The sequence below is a fragment of the Antechinus flavipes genome, chromosome 5 (assembly GCF_016432865.1).
Source record: "Antechinus flavipes isolate AdamAnt ecotype Samford, QLD, Australia chromosome 5, AdamAnt_v2, whole genome shotgun sequence".
Taxonomy (NCBI): Eukaryota; Metazoa; Chordata; class Mammalia; order Dasyuromorphia; family Dasyuridae; genus Antechinus; species Antechinus flavipes.
In genome coordinates this window covers 289,077,136-289,100,252 of record NC_067402.1, presented here as the reverse complement: position 1 = coordinate 289,100,252, position 23,117 = coordinate 289,077,136, and the positions used below count along the sequence as shown (strand labels likewise).

Sequence of the window (23,117 nt, the reverse complement as noted above, 5' to 3'; positions counted from 1 at the left end):
ACAAAGATCAGGGCTCTCATTCTTCCTTCCCACTCCAGCCCCCTCCCCCTGGAAAGGAGAAGACCCCCAGCAAAAACTTATCCTCTCCAAAGCCTCCCAGATGTCCCCAGGAGAACCTCACTCACTGCAGGGGGCGGCTTCTGAGTGCTGCTCGGTGGTCGTAGGTCCTGAGAGGAGGTGTCCTCTAGGTAGGGGAAGAGAAATGAGTATTATTTTCCCTTGTAGGAGGAGTGGCTGAGGGGAAGTGTGGCATGTGGACTATCCCCAGCTCATTTCTAAACTGTCCTTTTCTGCCTCCCCTAGTCCCCAAGAGGCCACAGTCAGATTCTGACACGTAAGGGAGGAGGTATGAGGTCAGAGGAGCACCATTGGATCCTCCTCTGATGGTCACTGCCTGTATGAGCTTGGCCGGTCATGCCATGTCTATGGACCTCAGTTTCCTCATCTGTAAAGCTGGGAGCTGGATTTGATGATCTCTGAGAATGTGAAATCTCAAGTTGAGATCTTGCCATGATCTTGCTGAGCTTTTCCATCTGTCTGGCAAGAGATCTGAATTTCCCTTTCCCCCCCACCCCCCATTTGCTTTGCAATTTGGATTTTGGGGCTGGAATTGGTTTTAAATTTGGTTTTAAACCCAAGGATTATTTTAAGGAAGTGCCCTTTGTTGGGATGGCCTATATTCAGACTAATAGGGTAAATTGAAATAAATGACTGATTTCAGGTCTTTACTTCTCCCTGTAGGTCATCTCTCTCTCTCTGTCTCTGTCTCTATCTCTGTCTCTGTCTCTCAGTCTCTCTCTCTCTCTCTCTCACACACACACACACACAACACACACACACACACACACACACCCCTGGTGGAGAGCAGAATAGTGGTAAGAGAGGACTGGATAGCCATTGGGAGTCCAAGCTTGCCATTAACTAATGTGTGACCTTCCCTAACAATGGGTCTTTAGTTCTTGCCCTAAAAAATAAGGAGACTGGATTCACCGAGTCTCCAAGGGCTCTCCCATCACTGACATTCTATCCTAAGGCAAGTTCTAAGGTCCCTTCGAGTTCTGAAATTCTGGGTTCCAAGGTTTCTCCCAACTTTGACATTCCATATTCTGGGGTCTCTTCCCATGAGCACTTACCTACTGTGAATGAATCAAGTGTGTCCAGGGAGCCTCGGACAGGTCCAAAGCTGTCCAGGGCTTCGAGGTGGGCATCTGTGTATGGAAGCAAGTCCAGATGATCCAAGGTGTCCAGTGAGGAGGCTGGGGAGTCAAAGGCTTCCAGCATTGAGGAGGTCATCTTCTTGGTGGGGTCCATCACAAGGCCAAAGGATGCAGGGGGCAGTGGATTGGAGACAGGGATGGTGCCGCTCACCACAGGGGGCAAGAGGGGTGCCCCACCAGGGAACACGGGGATCCTCTGGGGCATTTCACTGGGAATAGTAACTGGAATGGAGCCTTGAACCAGAGACTACAGGGAGATTGGCAACAAATGGAAGGAAGAAAGGTATGGGGCATGAGAAAGAAGAAAAGAGAGGGAGAAATGAAGGGAGAAAGAGTAATAAGAGAATAGAGAATGGCAAAGAAAGGGATAGGGAACAAGAGATAAGGGGAAGGAGAGTAAAAGGAAATAAATAAGGAAGAGAGATAGGGGAAAGAAAAGAAAGATGAATAGGATTAAGAAAATAGGAGAGGGAGAAAGAAGAAAGGTAAAAGAAAGAAGGAAAGGAAATGGAGACAAAAGGGGGAAGGTAGAGAAAAGGTGGAGAAGAGGGAAAAATGGAAAAACAAATAGAGAGTTGAGTTGTAAAGACCTTTCAATTGTTTTAAACAAAGCCAAATCATTATAATTAATTATGATTATTCCTCTAAATAGATTAGATACCCATTCCCCCCCACACACACCCTGTCCTTCCCTCTAGCACATAATCTTGACCAATTGGGGTGTCAGTTCCAAGTACTCCACTGATGATGGATATTCTCAAATAAGTCATTTTCCCTCACTAGGATTTAGTTTCCCAAGTTATCTCACTAGGATAGTGGGAGATAATAGATGGGAAAAGAGTTGAAAACAAAATCAATAATAAACTTGTTTTATTTTTGATTATTCTACCCTATTTTGGGGTATGAAGTTACATCAATTAGACAGGGGAAGTTGGTCACCCACAGTACTGAGACATGGATGGGATCTCTAGCTGTCCCCGGTGGATAGAGGAGGTAAGCAAGAGAAGTGAGCAACAATGAATGAATGAATGAATGAATGAATGAGAGCGTGAATTTTCTCACCAATGAATCCAGGAGGGAATCAAGTTCTGGCCCAAAAACATCCCCATCAGAGAAATCTTCCATGTTCTCAGGTCCAGCCCCATCCGGAGGAGCCAGAAGGTCAGAGGTGGGAGAGAAAAGGGTTGTGGTGGAGCCCTTGATCTCGGGGTCGGGAAGGAGGGTGATATCACAACCAGGAATAGAGGCAGTGGTTGGGGCTGTGAGACATCTTAAATCCATGGAACAGTCTGCGGAAGAGGAAGATAGAAAGCTCAGCATTCTTGGGGGGAGGGGTTGATTTTTAACCCTTTAATTCCATTTATCAGCATTTATTAATCAACTGCTACGAGTCCAGCACTGTACTAGGGGATGAAAATACAGAGACAAGAATGAAACTAGCCTTTAGGGATGCTAATCCCCCAAGTGAGCACCCCTAGTGAAAAGTTGGGTCAAGGGAGGTCACTGCTAGTGTGAGTTTTAAGGTTCTTCTGTGGCCCTATAGAGCATGAGCCCCCACCAGTGTGTTTCACATTAACAATCAGCCAATAGACATAAAGAGTTCTTAGCAAAGGCATTTACTAAGACAGCAAAGTAAAAAGAGCCTAGGGCTGAGTTATTTAAAACCTCACATAGATGTACCACATTTTTGCTCGTCCAATGAGGTTGCTCCCTTTAATTTGGTCAGATAAAAGTGTATAGATGGTGGACAATGAATAAATCTCAGCAGCAGGTTCATAACTCGTTTTGATTTTGCGATTGCAATCTTAGCCAGAATATGAAACTCATCAAGGGGAAAAAAAATAAGAGTACAACCAGATTGTAAAGGATTTTAAATGTCACAAAGGATCATTTTTACTAGAGCTCAGGCAACAGGCAACAGGGGAGCTTCTTCAGTAACAGAGTGACACAGTCAGCCTGGTGTTTTAGGAAACTCATTTTGACAGCTGTGAGATGAACCGGAAGATTGAGAGCAGGGAGGCAAACCGGGAGATCAGGAAAGAGGTGATGGGGGCTGAACTGTGGTCATGAATGTGTCAGATGAAAGGAGAATCATTAAGATCTGATGAAGACAGAATTGATAAGACTTGGCATTGAGTCGAAGAGGGGAGGTGAGGGAATAAGAGAGGTTCAGGAAGATAGTCTACGAAGCCATCTCTGATAATGTAAATAATTATTTTCCTCCTTGGACCTTATGTAGTACATCATTTGGGGTACATAAATCCCTCCTATGAACTGACAATATTATTGGCAATATTCGTTATTGAGATTTTGTGGGATTTGGGTAAGTCCCACGAGGAAAGGACTAGGACTTCATCTTTCCTAAACTGATGTCTTCCTATATATCTAGAGGAGCACCGTAGACACAGTGGTAGTCATTTAATAAATGTTTGTTGAGTAAATCGCTTAACAAATGGCCAAGGGATTAATAATCTGATTTTCTGCCCTTAAGGAGGTGGGAGAAACATTCTATTAAAAAAGACAGGAGTTCCGGGAGTTCTCAGTTCTTTCCTTAATCAAGTCTCTTTAAAATGGTTTATTGATATTGTTACTTCCTAATGACTCCTCCCCATCGTTATTGTTGTTCCATTATGTGTGACTCTTTGTGTCCCCGTGGGGTTTTCCTGGCAAAGTTCCTAGTGTGGTTTGCCATTTTCTTCTCCGTGCATTAAATCAAGCAGAGGGCAAGTGACTTGCCCAGCTAGTGTCTGAGGCGACTGCACTTAGGTGTTCCCAGCTCCAGGTCCATCACTGGGTTCTCTGAGCCCCCCAGCTGCCTCCTAGTGACTCCTCCCTACCTCCCAGCCAACAGAACCCTTCCTTGCAAAGCACTTGCCATGACTGACAAGGTATGCCCTATCCCGCACCTGGAGTCCACCACCTTTGTCAGAGGCAGAGCACAGAGAATTACTACTTTCCAGTAATTGCTTTGCTGACAGCCTGAGCTCTTTCCTCTTTTTGTTGTCTCACTTCCTTTCTTAGGTGAGACAGACCAGCCTGGGCAAGCAGTGAGAGTGGAAAGGGGCAGCAGGAGACCAGCAAGTAGAAGCAAGAGTTGTCTTTCCCCTTCCATAGCCCTACTCCAGTCCGGTGCCAGGGGCAAGAAAGCATGAACAAAGCTGAGACACTAGAATACTGGGGCTTCTGGGTAATAGCTAAAATTTATATACAGCTTTAAGGCTCTTTGTCTTTGTTTTTCAGCACAATATCTGGTACATAGTAAGTGTTTAATAAATGATGATTAAAGTCTACGGAGTGCTCTGTGTGTGTATATATATACACACATACATGTATATATGCATGTGCATATACACATATACATACATGTATATATTATATATATGATTCTATGTATCAAATCTCATTTGGGTCTCACAACAACTCTGTGATCCCCATTGACAGGTAAAGAAACTGAGGCACAGAGAGGTGAAACAATTTCCCCAGGATCCGTAAGTATCTGAGGCAGGATTTGAACTCAAGTGCTTTTTGATTCTGTCTAACATTCTATCAGCTCTACCACCTAGCTGGGTATCAGGGATGAAGTTTTTAATTAGGAAGGTGGGAATATCAAATACTACCCTCCCTCCGGGGGACCCCAGTAGAAAAAACAGGAAATATCAAAGATCTGGTAAAGATTGAGTCACTTCCTGAAATCAGTCCAAGGCTCTAGATTTCCTAATGATGGGACCATTGCCAAGGGCAGTATTGGAACTACTTCTCATGGTCCATTTCCCAAACTTTCCTGCTCCTGGCACAGGATAACCTCCATCTGAGGTTATTCCCTCCACCCATTCATCTCCCAGACAAGGATGGGTTCTCTACCTGTTTCGATGTCATCTATAGAACCAAGTCCATTGGATGTTCCCTGTGGAGAGAAAGAGATCGTGACATCAGGAGAGATGTGGGTGGCCACAATCACCATCCTTCTACTCTGTGTATAATGTCTTATATACACCTGAATGTCTTTTCCTCTTTGGACATAAACTAGTTGAGGGTAGGGGTTATTTTTGCCCTTCTTTGCATCTCAGATACTTCCGGTGTCTGGTACAATAAATGCTTGTTGATTGAATACAAGGAAAGGGGTAATAGGAAATTCCAGTGCTCCCTCATACGTAAGGGGTCTCATATTATGTCTACATCTTGTCCTTGCCTCAGACTAGGAGCCTGCCAGTTCTCACTCCATTATACAGAGGGTCAACTTTGGAGAGAGACAGAGACACAGAGACAGAGAGAGACACAGGCAGAGAGAGAGAGAGACAAAGACAGAGACAGAGAGATAGAGATGCAGAGACAGCAGAGACAGACACACACAGAGAGAAACATCCTATTGGTGAATAGCTATTAAAAAAAAAAAAAAGATGGAGAGATGAGGTCAAGATGATCATGCTATGGCTTCAGAGATGATTGGATGAATGGACCCAAAGAACAGTCATCAAGTGGTAAATCTTCTGCAGTGAGGGAAGTCTGAGGGAGTGCCCTGGGACTCGCTCCTTAAAGGGATAGATAGCATATTTAACAAGTTTGCAGATGACCCAAAAGCCACTAATATACTACAAAGCCAAACAAGGGTCTCAAGCTAGAATGGTGAGCCAAATCTAGTGCAAAGAATTTTAATTGAAAAATTAAAGTCTTGGACTTGGGTTAAAAAAATCATCTTCAAAGCAAAAGAAAAGGAAGCTGTCACTAAATCACATCAGCAGGAAATCTCAGTCAACAAAGCCTTTATTAAGTGCCGCCTGTACACCAAACACTGTGCTAGGTATTGGGTATACAGTGATAAAAATGGAACAGTTCTGACCTCAAGATATGTAAAATCTATGGGATAATTCCTTGGTGTTTTAATAGATTACAAGCTTTGCCCAGTAGCCAAAATCTTCTGATTTTTTTAACTTTATTTTTATTTTTTTCTTGTTATACAATTCATTCATTTTTTAAACATTTCTTTAAGAATCATGTTGGGAAAGAAAAATCAGAACAAAAGAAAAAACCACATGAGAAAAAAGAACCAGAAAAAATGACATATTCTCAAAAACATTGCCTGGGACATTGAGAAGGATCATGATTTTCCCAAGATCACACAGGTAAGACAGGTCCGGGGGAAGACTTGAACCCAGGCCTTCCCAAAGCCAAAGTTCATCCTCTACTCCAGAGCTAGTTAAACTTTTCCACTCACGACCCCTTTTTGCCTGAGAAATTTTTAAATGATCCTCGATACAAAGGTAAGTAAAATAGGTAAACAAATCAAACACTGACATAATTTTGTGACCCCCAAACATGAGACCCATTATGGGGTCATGACCCACAGTTTAAGAAGCTGGGTTCTAACCAATACAGCATACTGCCTCTCTACTTATCTTCAGTCGCATAAAGCAAAATCTGGAGTGCAGAGGAAGATGCAGGGGGGAGAGGGGGGTCGTCTTCTTGTCATATCCAGGTCAGGCCACACCTGGCTCCTATGGAGCACTGTGCCCCCTGGAACATACCTGGCTTGGCTTTGACTGGGTTCAGTTCTAGATACCACATTTTAGGGAGAACATGGAATAGTTCCAAAGGAAGGGCACTCAGGAGGACAAAGAAAAAAGAAATTTGGAGGAATCAGGGATATCGAGCCCAGACACAAAATGACTTGTGTGTCCACAGGAGAGGGGGCAGCCTTTGTCCACTTAGCTCCAGAGGGCTGAACAAAAAGCAGTAGAGAGAAGGAAAAGCTGTAGGTGCAAATTTTATATTAAAACAAGGATAAACTTCCTAACAAGGTTGTTCAGTTGTTTCAGTGATCCCATTTGGGTATTTTGTTTGTTGATTTTTTTGGGTTTTTTTTTTTTGGCAAAGATACTTCTCTACCTCATTTTACGGATAAGGAAACTGAGGCAAAGAGGGTAAAATGACTTGCCAAGGATCAGACAGCTAATAAATGTCTGAGGCTAGATTTAAACTCAGACCTTCCTGACACCATACAATACTCTATCCACTGTGCAATCTAGCTGTCCTTCTAACAACAAAAGTGGAATGAATCATCTCCAAGAGCAGTGATTCCCCCATCACTAGTGATCTTCAAGTACAAGAAAAGAAGGAAGGAAAGAAGGAAGGGACAAAGAGAGGAAGGAAAAAAGAAAGGAAAAGAGAAAAGGAGAGAAGAAAAAGAAAGGACAGGAGAGAATAAAGGAAGGAAGAAGAGAAAAAGGAAGGAAGGAAAGAAGGGAAGGAAGGAAAGAAGGGAAGGAAGGAAGGAAGGAAGGAAGGAAGGAAGGAAGGAAGGAAGGAAGGAAGGAGGGAGAAAGGAAGGAGGGAGGGAAGGAAGGAAGGAGGGAGGAAGGAAGGAAGGAAGGAGGGAGGGAAGGAAGGAAGGAGAGAGGAAAGAAGGGAAGAAGGACAGAAGGGAAGGAAGGAGGGAGGGAAGGAAGGAGGGAGGGAGGAAAGAAGGGAGGGAAGGAGGGGAGGGAAGAGGGGGAATGAAGGGAAGGGAAGGAGGGAAGGGAAGGGAAGGGAAGGAGGGAGGGAGGAAGGAAAGGAAGGAAAGGAAGGAAGGAAAGAAGGAAGGAAGGAAAGAAGGAAGGAAGGAAACTCCTACTCACAAATCCACCAGCACTAGGGGTTCTGTGATTCTCTGATATGAAAACAGTTGATTCGCTGGCTAAGGATTCACCTCCTGTCTAACTACATTTAATGATTCAGACTCATGATAAAGCAGTTTACTTTCCCTAAACTTCTCCTTCTTTCTCCTTCTCTCCCCCCTCCCCTCCACCCACTCCCCATCCCCCTGGTCTGTCTGTCTGTCTTTGTCTCCCTCTCTCTGCTCTGGGTCTCTCTCTGTTTCTCTCTCTCTCTCTTTCCATGTGGTCCCAGGGAGAAGGAAATAATGAGCAGGAGTTAGAGGCAGGCAGATTTGGGCTTACTGCATTTCATTCTTTGTTTTGGAAGAGGTGAAGGGGAAGAAAGGTTTTTTAATTGGCCCCATACTGGGGATGCCTGGTGTGGAAACTTCCTTCCCTGCGGTAAATTGCGACTCCTCCTTTATATAAAGTGTTAGGAAAGCAAGGATACTGAGATATAATCAGAGGCAGGATTTGAATTGGGTTTTTCTAGGTTCCAAGGCCAGCGCAGCCACTGCCTGTGCCCCAAGGATAATATCATTACTAGCTGGAGTTTCTATAGTGATTTAAGAATCACAGAACAATGACCTCTTGTGGTAGCTGGTGCATGGTTTACATTTTACAGATGAGGAAACAGAGGCAATGAGGGGAAGGGACTTTGTACATGATCCCACAGTAGAAAGATCTATTTATAGCATCTCCTTTGACCCTGGAAGGAATATGATCAAACACTCCTCCAAATTGTTCCTTTTCTAATCCACTCGAGAGACTGGTTGCACCTCAAAGTGATCAATGAATTTCTCCAGTTAGCAAGAGCAGCTCCCCATCACCCTCTGGAATGGATATTCTCATGCCCTCTTTTACAGATAAGGAAACCGAGGGACTTGCTCACATCCCACAGCTAGAATTTCTTCAGGCAGCAGTTGCATGGCCGCTAGATGGGGACTGGACACATGTAGTCTGGACTACGTAACCACTAAGGTCCTTTTTATGTTCTGTGCTTCTGTGGCTAACCTCCCAGAGACACCCAGCTCATCCCGCCGCGTTCATTGGTCATCACTTCTAACTTAGGTCATTGCCAGCCCCACCACTGACTCACAAGTCACCACAATCCTGCTGTATCCGGACCGTATCTCAATACATTGCTTTCCTTTGTAATCCCCTCTATTTTATGTTATGCATTTAATAATGATGCTATTGTTCAGTTGGATCCAATCCTTGTAACCCTGAATCCCAGCACGCCGGGATCTCCCGTCCTCCACTATCTCCCAAACTCTGTCCAAGCCTTTTATTGTTTCCATGACACCATCTCTCCATTTCATCCTCTTTTCTTTTTGCCTTTTATCTTTGCAACATCAGGATCTTTTTCTTTTCTTTTTTTTTTATTTTATATTTTATTTTATTTTTTTTTTCATCAGGATCTTTTTCAGTGGGTCCCATCTTCTCATTATGTGGCCAAAGTGTTTAAGGTAGATTATGTTACATATAACACGATATATCCTATCATATATTACATATTATAGCATGTAACACATGCAAACAATATATTATATCATATTATTATATTAATATAAATAATATATTATATTAAAATATTATAGACTATGTGTTATAACAGCAATATATTAATATAATATATACTATGATATATATTTATTATAATAATAGCTAGTATTTTAAGATTTATGAAACACTTTTCAAATATTAGTTTATTTGCTCCTCAGAGCAACCATGGGAAATAGGCATATTGTTATTTGCACTCTGTGATTAAGGAATTAAAGCAGATTAAGGTTGAGCAATTTGCCTTGGGTCACACAGTTAATAAGTCTCTGGGGCAGGATTTGAACTCGGATCTTGCTGACTCTCCCATTAGGCTGCCTCTCTCCATTGACATGGCCAGTCGCCAGCCTCCGTCAATCCCCATCACTTCCAACCACTAGACTCTCTCCTCTCCAACTCAATCTTCCCCATAGCTGCTGAAAGGGCTTTTCTAAATAACATGCTAGTGAGCCCAGTCCCCTAATCAAAACTCCTCAATAGCTCCCTAGTTCCTTTAAGATAAGATAGAAATCCTTCACAAACCAGCTCCTACTTTCCTTTCCTTATTTCTTTTTATTCCCCTTCACACACTCTGTTCTAGTTAACATGGCTGCTAGCTGGTCCCCGAGCACAACTTTTCATCCTCGATTTTGGAATGAATTCTGCCTTACTTCTGCTCAGTGGGAAGACACAGGTAGAGTCACCATCCCGAGTTCAAATCTGGCGTCAGGCACTTCCTAGCTGTGTAACTCTGGGAAAGTCATTCAACCCCGTTTGCCTCAGTTTCCTTATCTGTAAAATGGACTGGAAAAGGGAATGGTCAATCACTCTAGTATCTTTGCCAAGAAAACCCCATGGACAGTATCGTCCACAGGGTCACAGAGATGGATGTGACTGAGCAACAACAAAAAGTCCAAGGCCTTGGCAAGGGTGATCGTCAGTCAACAATTTATTAAGTGCCTATTATGTGCCAGGCCGCGTGCTAAGTTCTGGGGATGGAAGTATCAAAGAAATCTCTCAGAGTTTGAGGAGGGGCAACAGGAGGAGGGTCACGTCATCAACAGATTCACTAAAACTGGCAGGAAGGACAACAGTAGCAGGCCCCAGGGTGGAAGCCCGGGAGAATTTCTGTGAAGATGTTTAATGGGCAGTTGAGAATATGAGTAACTAGGAATAAGGAGGGAGGAGAGGGCCAGGGATACAGACTTCAGGGACACAGACTTGGGCATCATGGGCATTGTGCCCACAGAAGCTGTGAAAGTGGATGAGATCCGTGAAGGGAAGGGTGTAGAGAGAAAAGCAGCTCAAGGACAGAGCTAAGAGACACAAACACACACAAGGAGAAAGAAAGGGAAGATGCAAAGAGGTCTGAGAAGGTGACAGGCAGGAGGAGAACTATCACAGGGGAGGCAGTGGTGCAATCGGGGGAGCCAGCTCAAGAAAATGTCCCTTCATGTCACATAGTCTTTGTTATCAGTGTCCTAGACCAGTTGTAAGTAAGTTCAAACATTCCCCATTCTAAGCTCCCTCCCAGCCCTGACATCTCCTGTTCTAAGCTCCCTCCCAGCCCTGACATCCCCTGTTCTAAGCTCCCTCCCAGCCCTGACATCTCCTATTCTAAGCTCCCTCCCAGCCCTGACGTCCCCTGTTCTAAGCTCCCTCCCAGCCCTAACATCTCCTGTTCTAAGCTCCCTCCCAGCCCTGACATCTCCTGTTCTAAGCTCCCTCCCAGCCCTGACATCCCCTGTTCTAAGCTCCCTCCCAGCCCTGACATCTCCTGTTCTAAGCTCCCTCCTGGCTCTGACATTCCCTGTTTTATGGTCCCTTCCAACTGGGATAGTCTATGTTCCATGTTCTAGGATCTTCCCTAGCTGTGTGCTAGCATTATAAAGAATAGACAAGGGCTGTCTATGTGACTCCCCCAACATCCCCACCACCACCCAGGCTGGGCCTGAAATGAATCTCTGCAAAGCTTTGGGCACAATCTAGAACAGCCACTATTTCCTCAGAACTCCAGGCTTCCAGGTACTCTATGTGTAATAGCTCTGCCAGGAGATGGAAAGGACAAACATTATTGTTCTCATTGTAGAGAAGAGGAAACAGGCTCAAATGATAAATGATTGGCCCATGGTCTCGGGATTAGTAAGTAGAGGAGCTGAGACTGGAACCCAGGTTTTCTCTGGTCCCCTAGAGTGAATCAGGGGAAGGGGAGGGAGAAGGGATCAACCGGACTAACTTGCCAACCCTGGGAGGAATCACAATTCACTGTGCACACACTGGGGACGCCCATCCAGGGGCCAAGGCAGAATCCATCCTACCTGATCTGCTAAGGGAGCCGAGGTGCCATTACTGAGCAGCGAGAAGGTTTCCAATTCCTGTGGGGATGGGGGGGTGGGGGGGAGGGAGGAGAGACAGAGACAGAGACAGACAGGGACAGAGACAGACAGAGAGAGAGACAGAGACAGACAGATACAGAGAAAGAGAGAGACAGAGAGAGACAATGACAGACAACAGACACAGAGACAAAGAGCCAGAGAAAGACAGAGACAGAAACAAACAGAGAGACAGAGACAGAAACAGACAGGGACAGAGACATAGAGACAGACAGAGATAGAGAGACAGAGACAATGACATAGACAACAGAAAGAGAGAGAAGAGAGAAACAGAGACACAGAGACAGACAAACCAAAAAAGAGAAAGAGACAGAGAAAGATACAGAGACAGACAGAGACACAGAGAGATAAGACAGAGACAGAGATAGAGAAAAAACAAGAGAGAGACACACACAGAGAAACAGACAGAGGGAGACAGAGAAAGGAGAGAAAGAAACACAGAGAGAAAATAAGAGAGGGAAAGAGACACAAAAAGAGAGAGAGACACAGAGGGAGGGAGAGAGAGAGGGATGGATGTATGGATGGATGGATGGAGAGAAAGAGAGAGGAGAAAGGAAAGAAGAGGAGAGGAAAGGAGAAAGAATAAGAAGGAGCAGGATGAGGAGAAGAAAGGAGAAAGAGAGACAGAGAGGGAGAGGGGGAGAGAGAAAGAGAGAGAGATGAGGATTATGGACAATATCATCATGACAACAGTAGCTCTTGGAATGAGACTGGGCAGAATCAAGTCCTGCTGTTTGTGAGGCAAAATGGGATCAATTCTGCAACTGTGTGCACCCCAGCAAAAGGGCTCTTCCCTATTGCCTTAATACACACTCCCCCCCCCCCACCCATCCCCCCACATCATTCTTCCTTACTAATACTTACCTACCCCTAGTATCTCCATCTAAAATCCCCAACAGACTTCATTTACCCAAGAAAACCAGCAAGACTCATCCGCATGGAATTTAGAGCCCACATGATACAGACCTACACACATTGCTGCTTTTAGCATGTGGATCTCTCCAAGCACCCGCATCCAGCCCCCAGTTATCAAGAACCCATTTTAATTCTTCAGGAACCCCTAGCTAGCTCTCCCTGCCTCCTCCATCACCCCATTGTACTGCCTACAGTTGTTTTTTTTTTAATTCTATATATATTCTATATATCTATTTTATACCGTGCTCTGTGTACACTCTAGCCATCATTGTCCCCACTCCAAGAATCCTGGACTCTGCCCACAGCGTTCTAGGCTTTGAGAAGTGACCTTTGGCCTTCTCTGCCCAGAGTCGGGTCTCTCTGGCCACTTCTTGGCCAGTTCGTCACGGGGCCCCCACCTCTACTTCTGTCTTCCCTCTATGTATTCCTTCATCAGAATGGAAGCTCTTTAAGGGATCTTGCATAAACAATTTTTAGCCAAAATATACTTCATAAGTGCTTAATAAATTCCTGCTTCCTCCTTCCCTTTCTGTCTGTCTTCCTGACGCTCTGTCTGTCTGTCTGTTTATCCTTTCCAAATAGCATCTTATCTCCTAATTAGGCTGGAACATTCTTAGATGTGTAAGCTTCTGCAAAACAGAACCCCTCGGAGGGAAAAAGGTGCAAAAATGTCTGTAGCGGCTCTTTTTGTGGCGGCAAAGAATTGGAAAATGGCTCGATGCCCATCCATTGGGGAAGGGCTGAATAAATCATGATGTATGGAGGTGATGGAATATTATTGTTCTATAAAAATGAGAACAAGCTGATTGTAGAAAGGCCTGGAAAGATCTCCATGAACTGATGCTGAGGGAAACAAGAACCAAGAATACATTGTATACAGTAGCAGCAAGAATGTGTGATGATCGACTACGAAAGATTCGGTCCTTCTCAGTGGTTCCGTGATCCAAAGCGATCCCAAGAGACTTTGGACAGAAAATGCCCTCTGCATCCAGAGAGAAAACTATGGAGATTGAATGTAAATCAGCACATGCTAGGTTTGTTTGTTTCTTATGATTTTTTTTCGCTCCAGTAGTTTTTTCCCTTTTGTTTTGATTTCTCTCTCTCAACATGATTCATAAAGAAATGTGTACTAAAAATAAAACTAAAAAATAAGTAAAAGGGGAAAAAAGACAAACCAAAAAACCCAAAAGAACAGATCTCCTTGGTAATTAAGACAGGGGATTACTTAATGTTTCAAGATAATCAAATTGCTGGTTATGATGACAATCTCCCGGTCTCTTGTTTCATGGATGAAATAATACTTTAAGTTCATGCCTTGGCGAAGGCCACTATGGCGGATCATGATTCACGATCTCAAATCTGGGGACTTTGGTGTTAGATACCAATTATGTGCTGGAAGAGGTGATGGAAAATGGGGGAAACCCTCCAACTTACAAAGGAGGAAAGAAGGGCCTTCAAAGGCCATCCCAGGCGGACATTTCCCCTCCATTTCCCAATCCTTCCCACCTCCACTGCCCAAGGCGCCTGCCCACCTGAGGTCTCTTATATGCTTTTCTGCAAGGCAACCTCAGCTTCTGGGCCAGCTCCCGACTGAGCTGAGTGACGCTTTCATCCTAGGGGAGAAAGAAAATCTTAAGCAAGAGGGAGAAAAAAGATTGGGTTGTTTGATCTCCAAGAGTAAAGGAAATTATGAAATTTGGACTCCTTCTCCCACTTCCCGCTGGGATTGCCTCTTTAGCCTCCCCTCCCTTACTCTTCACCTGGCGAATTCTATGGTTCTTCCCTAAATCTTCCTCCCTTGTCTGAAAACTCTATAAAACAAAGGTGGACTAGAGCTAGCTCATACCAACTTGTGAGAGCTGATTGTTAAATTTTCACTGTGAGCATTTACACCTTAGCAATCAGCATACACTACAAAACAGGGTTGAGTTATTGTTTTGTTGATTGTCTGGAATTAAGCGATAGAGAAATATTAATATTTCAGATTAAGTTTAAAAGTGTGTCCTGATTTTTGGAAAGATGGTTGTTAAACATTCTTCAGCACACTCCTGATCACAAGTAAAGGGTGGCTTTTTTGAACTCTTGCCCTCCCATTTTCCCAGCCCAACCTCCCTGGTTTTACTGTGTCTGTGAGAGATCAGGGGATCCCTGTCAGGACCACAACTCCTAGAAGCTGTGATCCAGCTGTGGACTATCCCTGTTAAAAGGGAAGTTCATCGGGCAGAGACTTTCATTTTTGTCTATGTATCCTCAGAACTGACACAGTGCAGGGCCCATAGGAGGCACTTAATAAGTGCTTGTCAATTGATTAACTGACTCATCCAAGACAATTATTTGTGGGTTGAATTGCTGGACCTAAATTCAAAGCTGGCCTCAGACACTTAACACTAGCTGGTTGACCCTGGTCAAATCATTTAACCCTAATGCCTCAAAAATACTTAATAAAAACCAACCCAGAGACATTCGTGGCCCCTTCCGGTTCTAAGATTGTTTATGAGTTTTAGCTCTTTTATTACTGCCAGAAGAAAGATGTCCTGAAAAGGGAACACTGAAAGGAAGGGATGAAAAAAGAGTAGGATGAGAAGCCAGGGATCTGGCATTTGTTTCTCCCTTTGCCGCTTAATTTTATGCCCTTTAGGAAAATCCTTTTATGTCTTTGGGCCTCAGTTTCCTTCTGTGTAAAATGAAAAGATTAGAAAGGATGATCTCCAAAGACTCTCCCAGCCCTGATACATAAAAATGTGACATCCCCTCTCTGACATCCCCTGTTCTAAGTTCCCTCCCAGCTCTGACATCCCCTGTTCTAGAGCCTCTCCTAAATTTGAATCTGTGACTAATGTATTCCAAAGCCGTATGTGCGTTCTTTGTATTATCTATGTCAACATCCCAAAGAATTTCTTTTCTCCTGTTACTCAAACAACAGATATTTACTAAGAGATGATTGTGGGTTGGTACTGGGGTAAATATAGAAGCATAAGACATAAAGTGCATGCACACACATGTATCAGTAAGGACTTTCAAAATTTTCTATCCAAAAATAAATGTGAGTTATTATCTCAATGTTTAATAATCACATAAATAAAGATTAAACAATGGAAATGTGTTTAGAAAAATCGCACATATTTAACCTATATCAGGTTGCTTGTTGTCTGGGGGGGTGGAAGAGAGGGAGAAAAATTTGGAACACAAGGTTTTGCAAAGGTGAATGCTGAAAACCGTCTTCGCATGTATTTAGAAAGATAAAATACTTTCAATTTAAAAAAAGATTAATTTTTAAAAAACTAAAAAAATCATGCAATGATCAGATTAATAAATTAATTAAAGGCAATAAATAAATAAATAAAGCATTAAACAGTGTGGTGATGACTTTGAATGACCTCTTCAATCAAATGAGATAATGTTCGTATTATTGTTGTTCAGTTGTATCCAACTCTTCATGACCCCATTTGGGATTTTCTCCAGTTCATTTGACAGAGGAGGAAACTGAGGTAAACAGGGCTAATGACTTGCTCTTGGGGTCACATAGCTAATGAATGTGGAAGGTGGGATTTGAACTCAGGGAGATGAAGTCTTCCCGACTTCAGGCCAGATGTTCTGTTCAATATAGCCGCCCCCTCATGGCCCCATAACATTTATAAAGCACTTTGAAAATCTTACTCTAAAAATATTAATTTTTATTACTATTGTTATTTCTCCATCAGTAAAATGGAGACAGTAATAGAAATGCCTCTATCTGTCTTACAGAAAGGGTGGTCTGAGGATCAAGGAAGTAACAGATGTCTAAGGGTATATATAAAGGTATATAGATGTACACAAAATAGCAATGCAGATAACATCGTATTGTATTTGTAGAAAGCAGGGGAGAAAAAAAGTAGATTGTAGGGCATAGTAACGATCAAGAGAAGGTAGAACCACTCAGTTCCCATTTGGCTCTCAACTCTGCGTAGGAAAATTACCTCCAGATTGGAAAGGGTTATACTAATAAAAATTAGGAGGAAACTCAAGATAGATTAGGAGAAAGAAAGAAAGCTCCATTTAATGTAGGAGTTCTCAAGCTGGGGACATGAATTAGGTTGTTTGGGGGGTTTGGTTTTGTTTTGTTGTTGGAAACATGTTGATAATTGTATGAATTGAATTGGCTTCTTTTGTAATTAAAAGTTTAAAATATTTTAAAGTTAAAATGTTAAAATATTTTTCTACTGATGAAAATTTTGGAGTCATTCTGGAGAGCAATTTGGAAACTATGTCCAAAAGGCTATTAAACTGTACATATCCTTTGATTCAGCAGGGTCACTACTGAGTCTGCATCCCAAAGAGATCATAAAAGACGGAAAAGGACTCACATGTGAAAAATGTTTGTAGCGGCTTTTTTTTGTGGTCACAAGAAATTGGAAATTGGGTGGATGCCCATCAATTGGGGAATGACTGAATAAGTTGTGGTATATGAATATAATAGAATAATATTGTTCTATAAGAAATGATGAGCGGGCTGATTTCAGAAACTGATGCTGAGTGAAGTGAGCAGAACCAGTAACAACAAAGTAACAACAAGACTGTGATGATCAACAGTGATGGACTTGGCTCTTCTCAACAATGAGGTGATTCAAAGCAATTCCAATAGAAGTGAGATGGAAAATGTCTTCTGTATCCAGAGAGAGAGTTATGGAGACTGAATGCAAATGGAAGCATAGTATTTTCACCTTTTAAAAATTGATTTGCTTTTTCTTTTTTATGGTTTTCCCCTTTTGTTTTGATTTTTCTTACAACATGACTAATATGGAAATACATTTAAAATGATTGAACTATATAATCTATCAGAATGCTTGCTGTCTTGGGGAGGAAGAAAGGAAGGAAGGGAGGGGAGGAGAAAAGAAAAAAAATCTTATAAAAATAAATGTTGATGTTTAACATATATTGGACCACTTGCCAATAGGGGAATGGGGGGAGGGGGGGAGGAAGGAAAAGAAATTAGAACAAAGGGTTTTGTAGGGGTGATTGTTGAAAATTATCCATATACGTATATTGAAAATAAAAAGCTTTAATTAAAAAATAAATAAAATGAGGGTTTGATATCCTTTCAGCTTTAAATAATAATAATAATAATAAATGTTAAAAGCTAAAAAATAATTCAAAGTTCATAGGTTTCACTAAGGACACACAAAAAGGGGAAGAAAGTCTCTCCTAATGGCTCAAAATGAATTTGAGTCACAAGATCCCAATGTACTTTATTCTGGAGGCACATGAGAACTTGTAGTTGAGATGCACATTAATTTCCTGGTCTTATTCTGTAACCCCAAACACATATGTGACCTTCCAGCTATCCTAGACTACCAGCTGTTCCCACCTTCATGTAGATGCCTGGAGTACTCATACCTTACCTCATTCTCACCCTTCAGGGTTTTCATATCCTTCTTTTTTTATTATTATTATTTTTTAGTCTTTTAATAGTATTTTTTTCCCAAACACATGCAAAGATAGTTTTCAATATTCACCCTTGCAAAACTTCATGTTCTAAATTTTACTCCCTCCTTCCCTCTTCCACCCCCATGTTTATAGGTTAAACATGGATTTGTTGGATTGTTTGCTGAGGGGGAAGGGGGAAGGGAGAAAAAAAAATTGGAACACAAGGTTTTGCATAGATGAATGTTGAAAACGATCTTTGCATGTGTTTTGAAAATAAAAAGCTATTATTTAAAAAAGAAAAGAAAAATCAAATCAAAAGGGGGAAAAAATTAGAAGGGAAAAACAAGCAAACAAATAATAACAATAACAAAAAGATGAAAACACTATGTTTTAATCCACAGAGAGTCTCCATAGTTCTCTCTCTGAATGCGGCATTTTCCATCCCGAGTCTATTGGAATTACCTTGAATCACCACATTGTTGAGAAGAGTTAAGTCCATCACAGCTGATGATCACATAATCTTGCTGTTACTGTGTATAATGTTCTCGTTTCTGTTCACTTCACTTAGCTTCGGTTCATGTAAGTCTTTCCAGGCTTTTCTGAAATCAGCCTGCTCATCATTTCTTATAGAACAATAATATTCCATTACATTCCTATATCATAACTTATCCAGCCGTTCCCCAACTGATGGACATCCACTCAATTCAGATCTTCATCTTCTTTCAACGTTCAGTTTAGGGATTACCTGCTCTCTGTATCTTTTCCTAATTTATTCCTCACCTTTTTTCCCCAATTCAAAGTCTTTTCCCCCTCCTTACATTTCCATAGTTCCTTTTTGCTCCCATCAATCCTTGCCCTGTATTATAATTTTGTCCACGAGAAATGCCAGATCTAAAAACTAACTATTGCCCAGCATTTCCCACTATCTAAAAAACAATCATTCCTTAAGTTGTTTTTATAACTTGGAAAGCTGGGTAATGTTTTATTGGCAATTTTTCAGAAGTCAGTATCTTAACTCTCCTTGAAAAATATATAACAAAATACTCCAAAGCTACTGCTGTTGTGGAATGAATAAGTGTCAACGATCAGATGATTTTATAATTAAAGAAACTGAGGCCCAAGTGGGTAAGTAATTTGCCCAGCATCCCACAGGCAAGAAGCAGCTGAGCTAGGATTCGAATTCAGATCCTCTCCTTCCAAAGCCTGCACTTTCCACTAGACTCTGGAGGATCCAAAGCAAAATTAAACATGTCCAGCATGTGATTGCTGTTGAAGAAGCATCTTCATTGGAAACTATATGAGACACTGGCACTTGTTGACTCCATCCTGACTTGGCCCATGGCTCCTGCCTCTCATTTCTCTGCCTGGACCACACTTGGGGCCACCCTGAATCACACCCTTCTCAGCCCCACCCCCATTTGCCTTAACCACTAGGCAATCGGGCCCCAAAACACTCACATGGGGGAGGGAGATGGAGCATGTTTTACTGCACTCGTAGGCTTCCTTATGGCGTCCCAGCTCGTTCAGGGAACTGGCTTTCCGGAACAAAGCTCGGATATTCTCTGGGTCCAGCCCCAGGGCTTTCTCGCTGTCTTCCAGTGCCTTCTCATATAAGCCCTGGGATTGAGAAAGGAAGACCGGCTCCCATCCACACCTCCCTCCCCAGCCTAGGCTATAGGCCCTACTCCCAACCCAACCTCCCTCCCTAGACCAGACTATAGCCCTTGCTCCCACACATATCCCTCTAGGCTGAAACAGCTCATCCCCTGTGCTCAGAAACTAGGGTTCCCTAGCCAGAGACAGAGGAATGGTCTGGAGGTTGGTTACTTGGACAGAAGAGAGGTTAGAGGTGGGGAGGAGGGCTGGGGAAGGAGCCTGGGAGCTTGGAATGGAGAATTTAAGGAAAATAAAAGAATCAACAAAGAGAGAAGACAGATTAGCTCTTGGCAATTTTGGGGGCCGTCCCTGGGCATGTTGAAGTTACCCTAGTAACCTTGGGACAGGGAGAGAGCCACTGGGTTTCCCTAGTGGGAGCAGGGAGACAAAGAGCACACCATCCTCGAAATGCTGATGTCCCAGATCCCCACCCTGTGCCGCCACCTCCATTAGCCAAAATAGTCACAGCCATGGCCATTTCTTGAAGGGAAGAGATTGTCTCTAGGCCCCAGCACTTAGCACAGAGCCTATCACATAAGGCACTTATTGACTGACCATTCTCTGAGACTTCTTTCCCACAACCTTAAAAAGCAGATAATATAAGAATGATCGTCCTCCTTTTAAGGAAGAAGCTGAGGTTTCCAGAGAAGAATAGCCCATGGGGGAGGAGGAGAGGGAAGGGCCACAATGTAATGAAAGCCAGAACAAAGATGAGTGTTCTGTCTACTCCCCTCCACTGCCTATCTATACCGGGTCCCACAAAAACTCTTGAACACTGAAGAAGGAAGAAATCATTGAGAACAATGCTGGACCTGGAGCCCAGGGAACTGGATTCACATTCAGCCTCTGACAAGCTGGAAAGAACTTGAGAGGTCAGCCAATCCAAACTTTCCCTTGACAGAAAATTAAGACTGACTTAGTGACGATCACACTTACAACCTTTGGGACATTGAGCAAATCATTTCAACTCAGTGTGCTTCTCTTTCCTCATCTGGAGGGAGAGAGCTGTGCTAATTGGCCTCAAAGGACCCACTCAGCTTGAAACCTAGCTGTGTGACCCTATGCAAGTCTCTGCTAGGTTACCTCATCTGTAAAATGGAAACAAAACGGTAATCTTCATAATCCATACACTACAGGATTTTGAAGAGGCCTTTGAAATCCTTAAGATGCTTTTTAAAAAATGAACCACATTCTCATTTCATTCTTCTGTTTTCCAGTGGAATTCAGATAGAAACACCTTGAGATAAGTCACTCTCATGCTATTTTTTTTTCCTCCAGAGGACTATAATATCTGAGTTTTCTAAGAGACTATTTACTGCCTTAATTTCTTTCTTGTTTATTTTGTGATTAGATTTATCTAATTCTGAGAGGGGGAAGTTGAGGTTCCCCACTATCCTAGTTTTGCTATCTATTTCTTCCTATTTACTTCTCTAAGAATTTGGATGCTGTCCCATTTGGTGCGCTTATGTTCATTACTTCATTGTCTATGGTACCTTTTAGTAAGCTATAGCAACTTTCCTTATCTCTTTTAATTAGATCTATTTTGTGCTATTTTGTTTTCTATTTAATGTTATGTGGATTACTCCGCAGGTGGACCCAAATTTGTCGTTGTCCAGTCATGGCTGACTCTCCATGACCACATTTGAAGTTTTCTTTGCAAAGACACTGGAGTGGTTTGCCATTTCCTTCTCCAGCTCATTTTTCAGATGAGGAAACTGAGGCAGATAAGATTAAATGACTTGCCCACGGTCACACAGCTAGTAAGTGTCTGAAGGCAGATTTGGTGGATTAAAAATATTAGCGTGTGAGCTCATCATATCTAGATTCATTGGAAGAGTGTCCTTGAGATAATTCTAGAAACAAAGAGAATGATAGGTTAGACATAATACTTTTTCCCATATGTTTTAATCTCTTCTGCATGTTTTTTTCATTTTAAAAGACTTGTTAGATATAGCTTGGGGAATACAAACATCTGGATGAAGATAATTAAAATCATCCTTTGCTTTTTATGGTTCAATATTATACTTGGAGGTTTGGGACAACAGTTTTACCCACAACACTGGTCCAATTACAACATCTTTATTGGCCAATATTTTGAACTTATTACTATTATTATGTTATTGCTATTGTAGCACCCATTTTTGAGAGCTTCCCATGGAAAAGTTTGGGTTATTGGAGAAATTCCCCAATCTGGGTGGCACAAGTCCTGATTCTGGGCTAACAGTTTTAATAAATCTTCCCTAGTACCTAGAAGAGGAATGAAGAATAAATGAATGACTGAATGAATGAATGAGTGGCCAATGAGGAGCTTCCCATCAGCCAATTCTTCTGAGCCTCTAATGCCCTCATCAGAAATTATCTCTCTCCTCAGCAAGGTGCCAGTCACCACAGTCTCTCTAAGGAGAGAGAGGTGAAGAATCTGAACTCCAAACAAAGGCTCTTTGCCCCATAGGTTCATCAGATTGGTGAGTGTGGGTGGGAGGGAGGACTCCTCTGATGTCCCTCCCAAAGCATAATGGGCATCTGGGGCATATGGAAGATTGGGAATCGGAGGGAGCGGGAAGAAGGGTTTGAAAGTTGTAAGAACATAAGGAAATTGGAGGCCAAAAGAGGGGAAGGAGTTTTGAGACAGCTGGAGGATATGGAGTCAAAAGAAACTTGGAGGCTATCCTAATGAAAGGCAGTTGGAAGAACTGAAAAGCAATGGAGATAGAAGGATATGGGAGTTTTGCATGGAGTATAGGAAGCAGCATGGACAAAGGAAGATGGAGGCTGAAGAAGTGAGAAAAGACTGAAGGCCATGGAAGCAGGAGCAAATGGAGAAGGCTGATGGCCTTCAGGGGCTGGTTGGTATCCTCACCATGTTGAAATAACAGGCAGCTCGGTTGACGTGCAGCTTACAGAGGAGCTCCCGAGGCAGGGTCACCTCATCGGAGGCAGCATAGTCAGCCACATTCAGCCCCTCCACGTACTGCACCAACGCCTGCTTGAAATCCTTCTCCCGGAACAAGTCATTCCCCTCAGCAAACAGGTTCCAAACCAACTTGTGGAGAAAGGCCTGGGCTCCCACAGAGGGGCAAGAGAGAGATGTCCAGGTGTGGGGAGAACAGGCAGGAAGCTCTACCACCCTCCAACGTCCAACCCCTAGAAGCAAATCTGCTCCCTGACCCTGAGGACCAATCCCTGCCCTACCCACTCAGCCTTCCTTGGAAGAGCCCCTGTGGTCTCCACCAGGAAGGGGAGTGGTTCCCACCCCTGGACCCACTGCCCTCCTTAAGATGGAACCTGGAGGGCTGGGGAAGAGGCTGATTATTCTATGTCCCTCTTCAGGGTCACCCCTTTTCCAGGGGGAGTTCACCTAC

The 23,117-nt window shown here is 42.9% G+C and overlaps 1 protein-coding gene across 4 annotated transcripts in view; it reads right to left on the bottom strand.

Moving 5' to 3' along the window:
• ZC3H7B (zinc finger CCCH-type containing 7B) overlaps positions 1-23,117 on the bottom strand; it is a 91,792-nt gene that overhangs the window by 33,584 nt on the left and 35,091 nt on the right. For 3 of the 4 annotated variants that reach the window (XM_051962184.1, XM_051962183.1, XM_051962186.1), the window contains exons 4-11: positions 22,616-22,813; positions 19,558-19,716; positions 14,229-14,309; positions 11,707-11,763; positions 5,079-5,121; positions 2,280-2,506; positions 1,134-1,464; positions 126-184 (exon numbers count right to left, since the gene is read on the bottom strand). In XM_051962184.1, coding sequence (XP_051818144.1) covers positions 126-184; positions 1,134-1,464; positions 2,280-2,506; positions 5,079-5,121; positions 11,707-11,763; positions 14,229-14,309; positions 19,558-19,716; positions 22,616-22,813 — 1,155 coding nt within the window. The remainder of the gene's footprint in view (positions 1-125; positions 185-1,133; positions 1,465-2,279; positions 2,507-5,078; positions 5,122-11,706; positions 11,764-14,228; positions 14,310-19,557; positions 19,717-22,615; positions 22,814-23,117) is intronic. The other variant, XM_051962185.1, reaches the window with a different exon arrangement.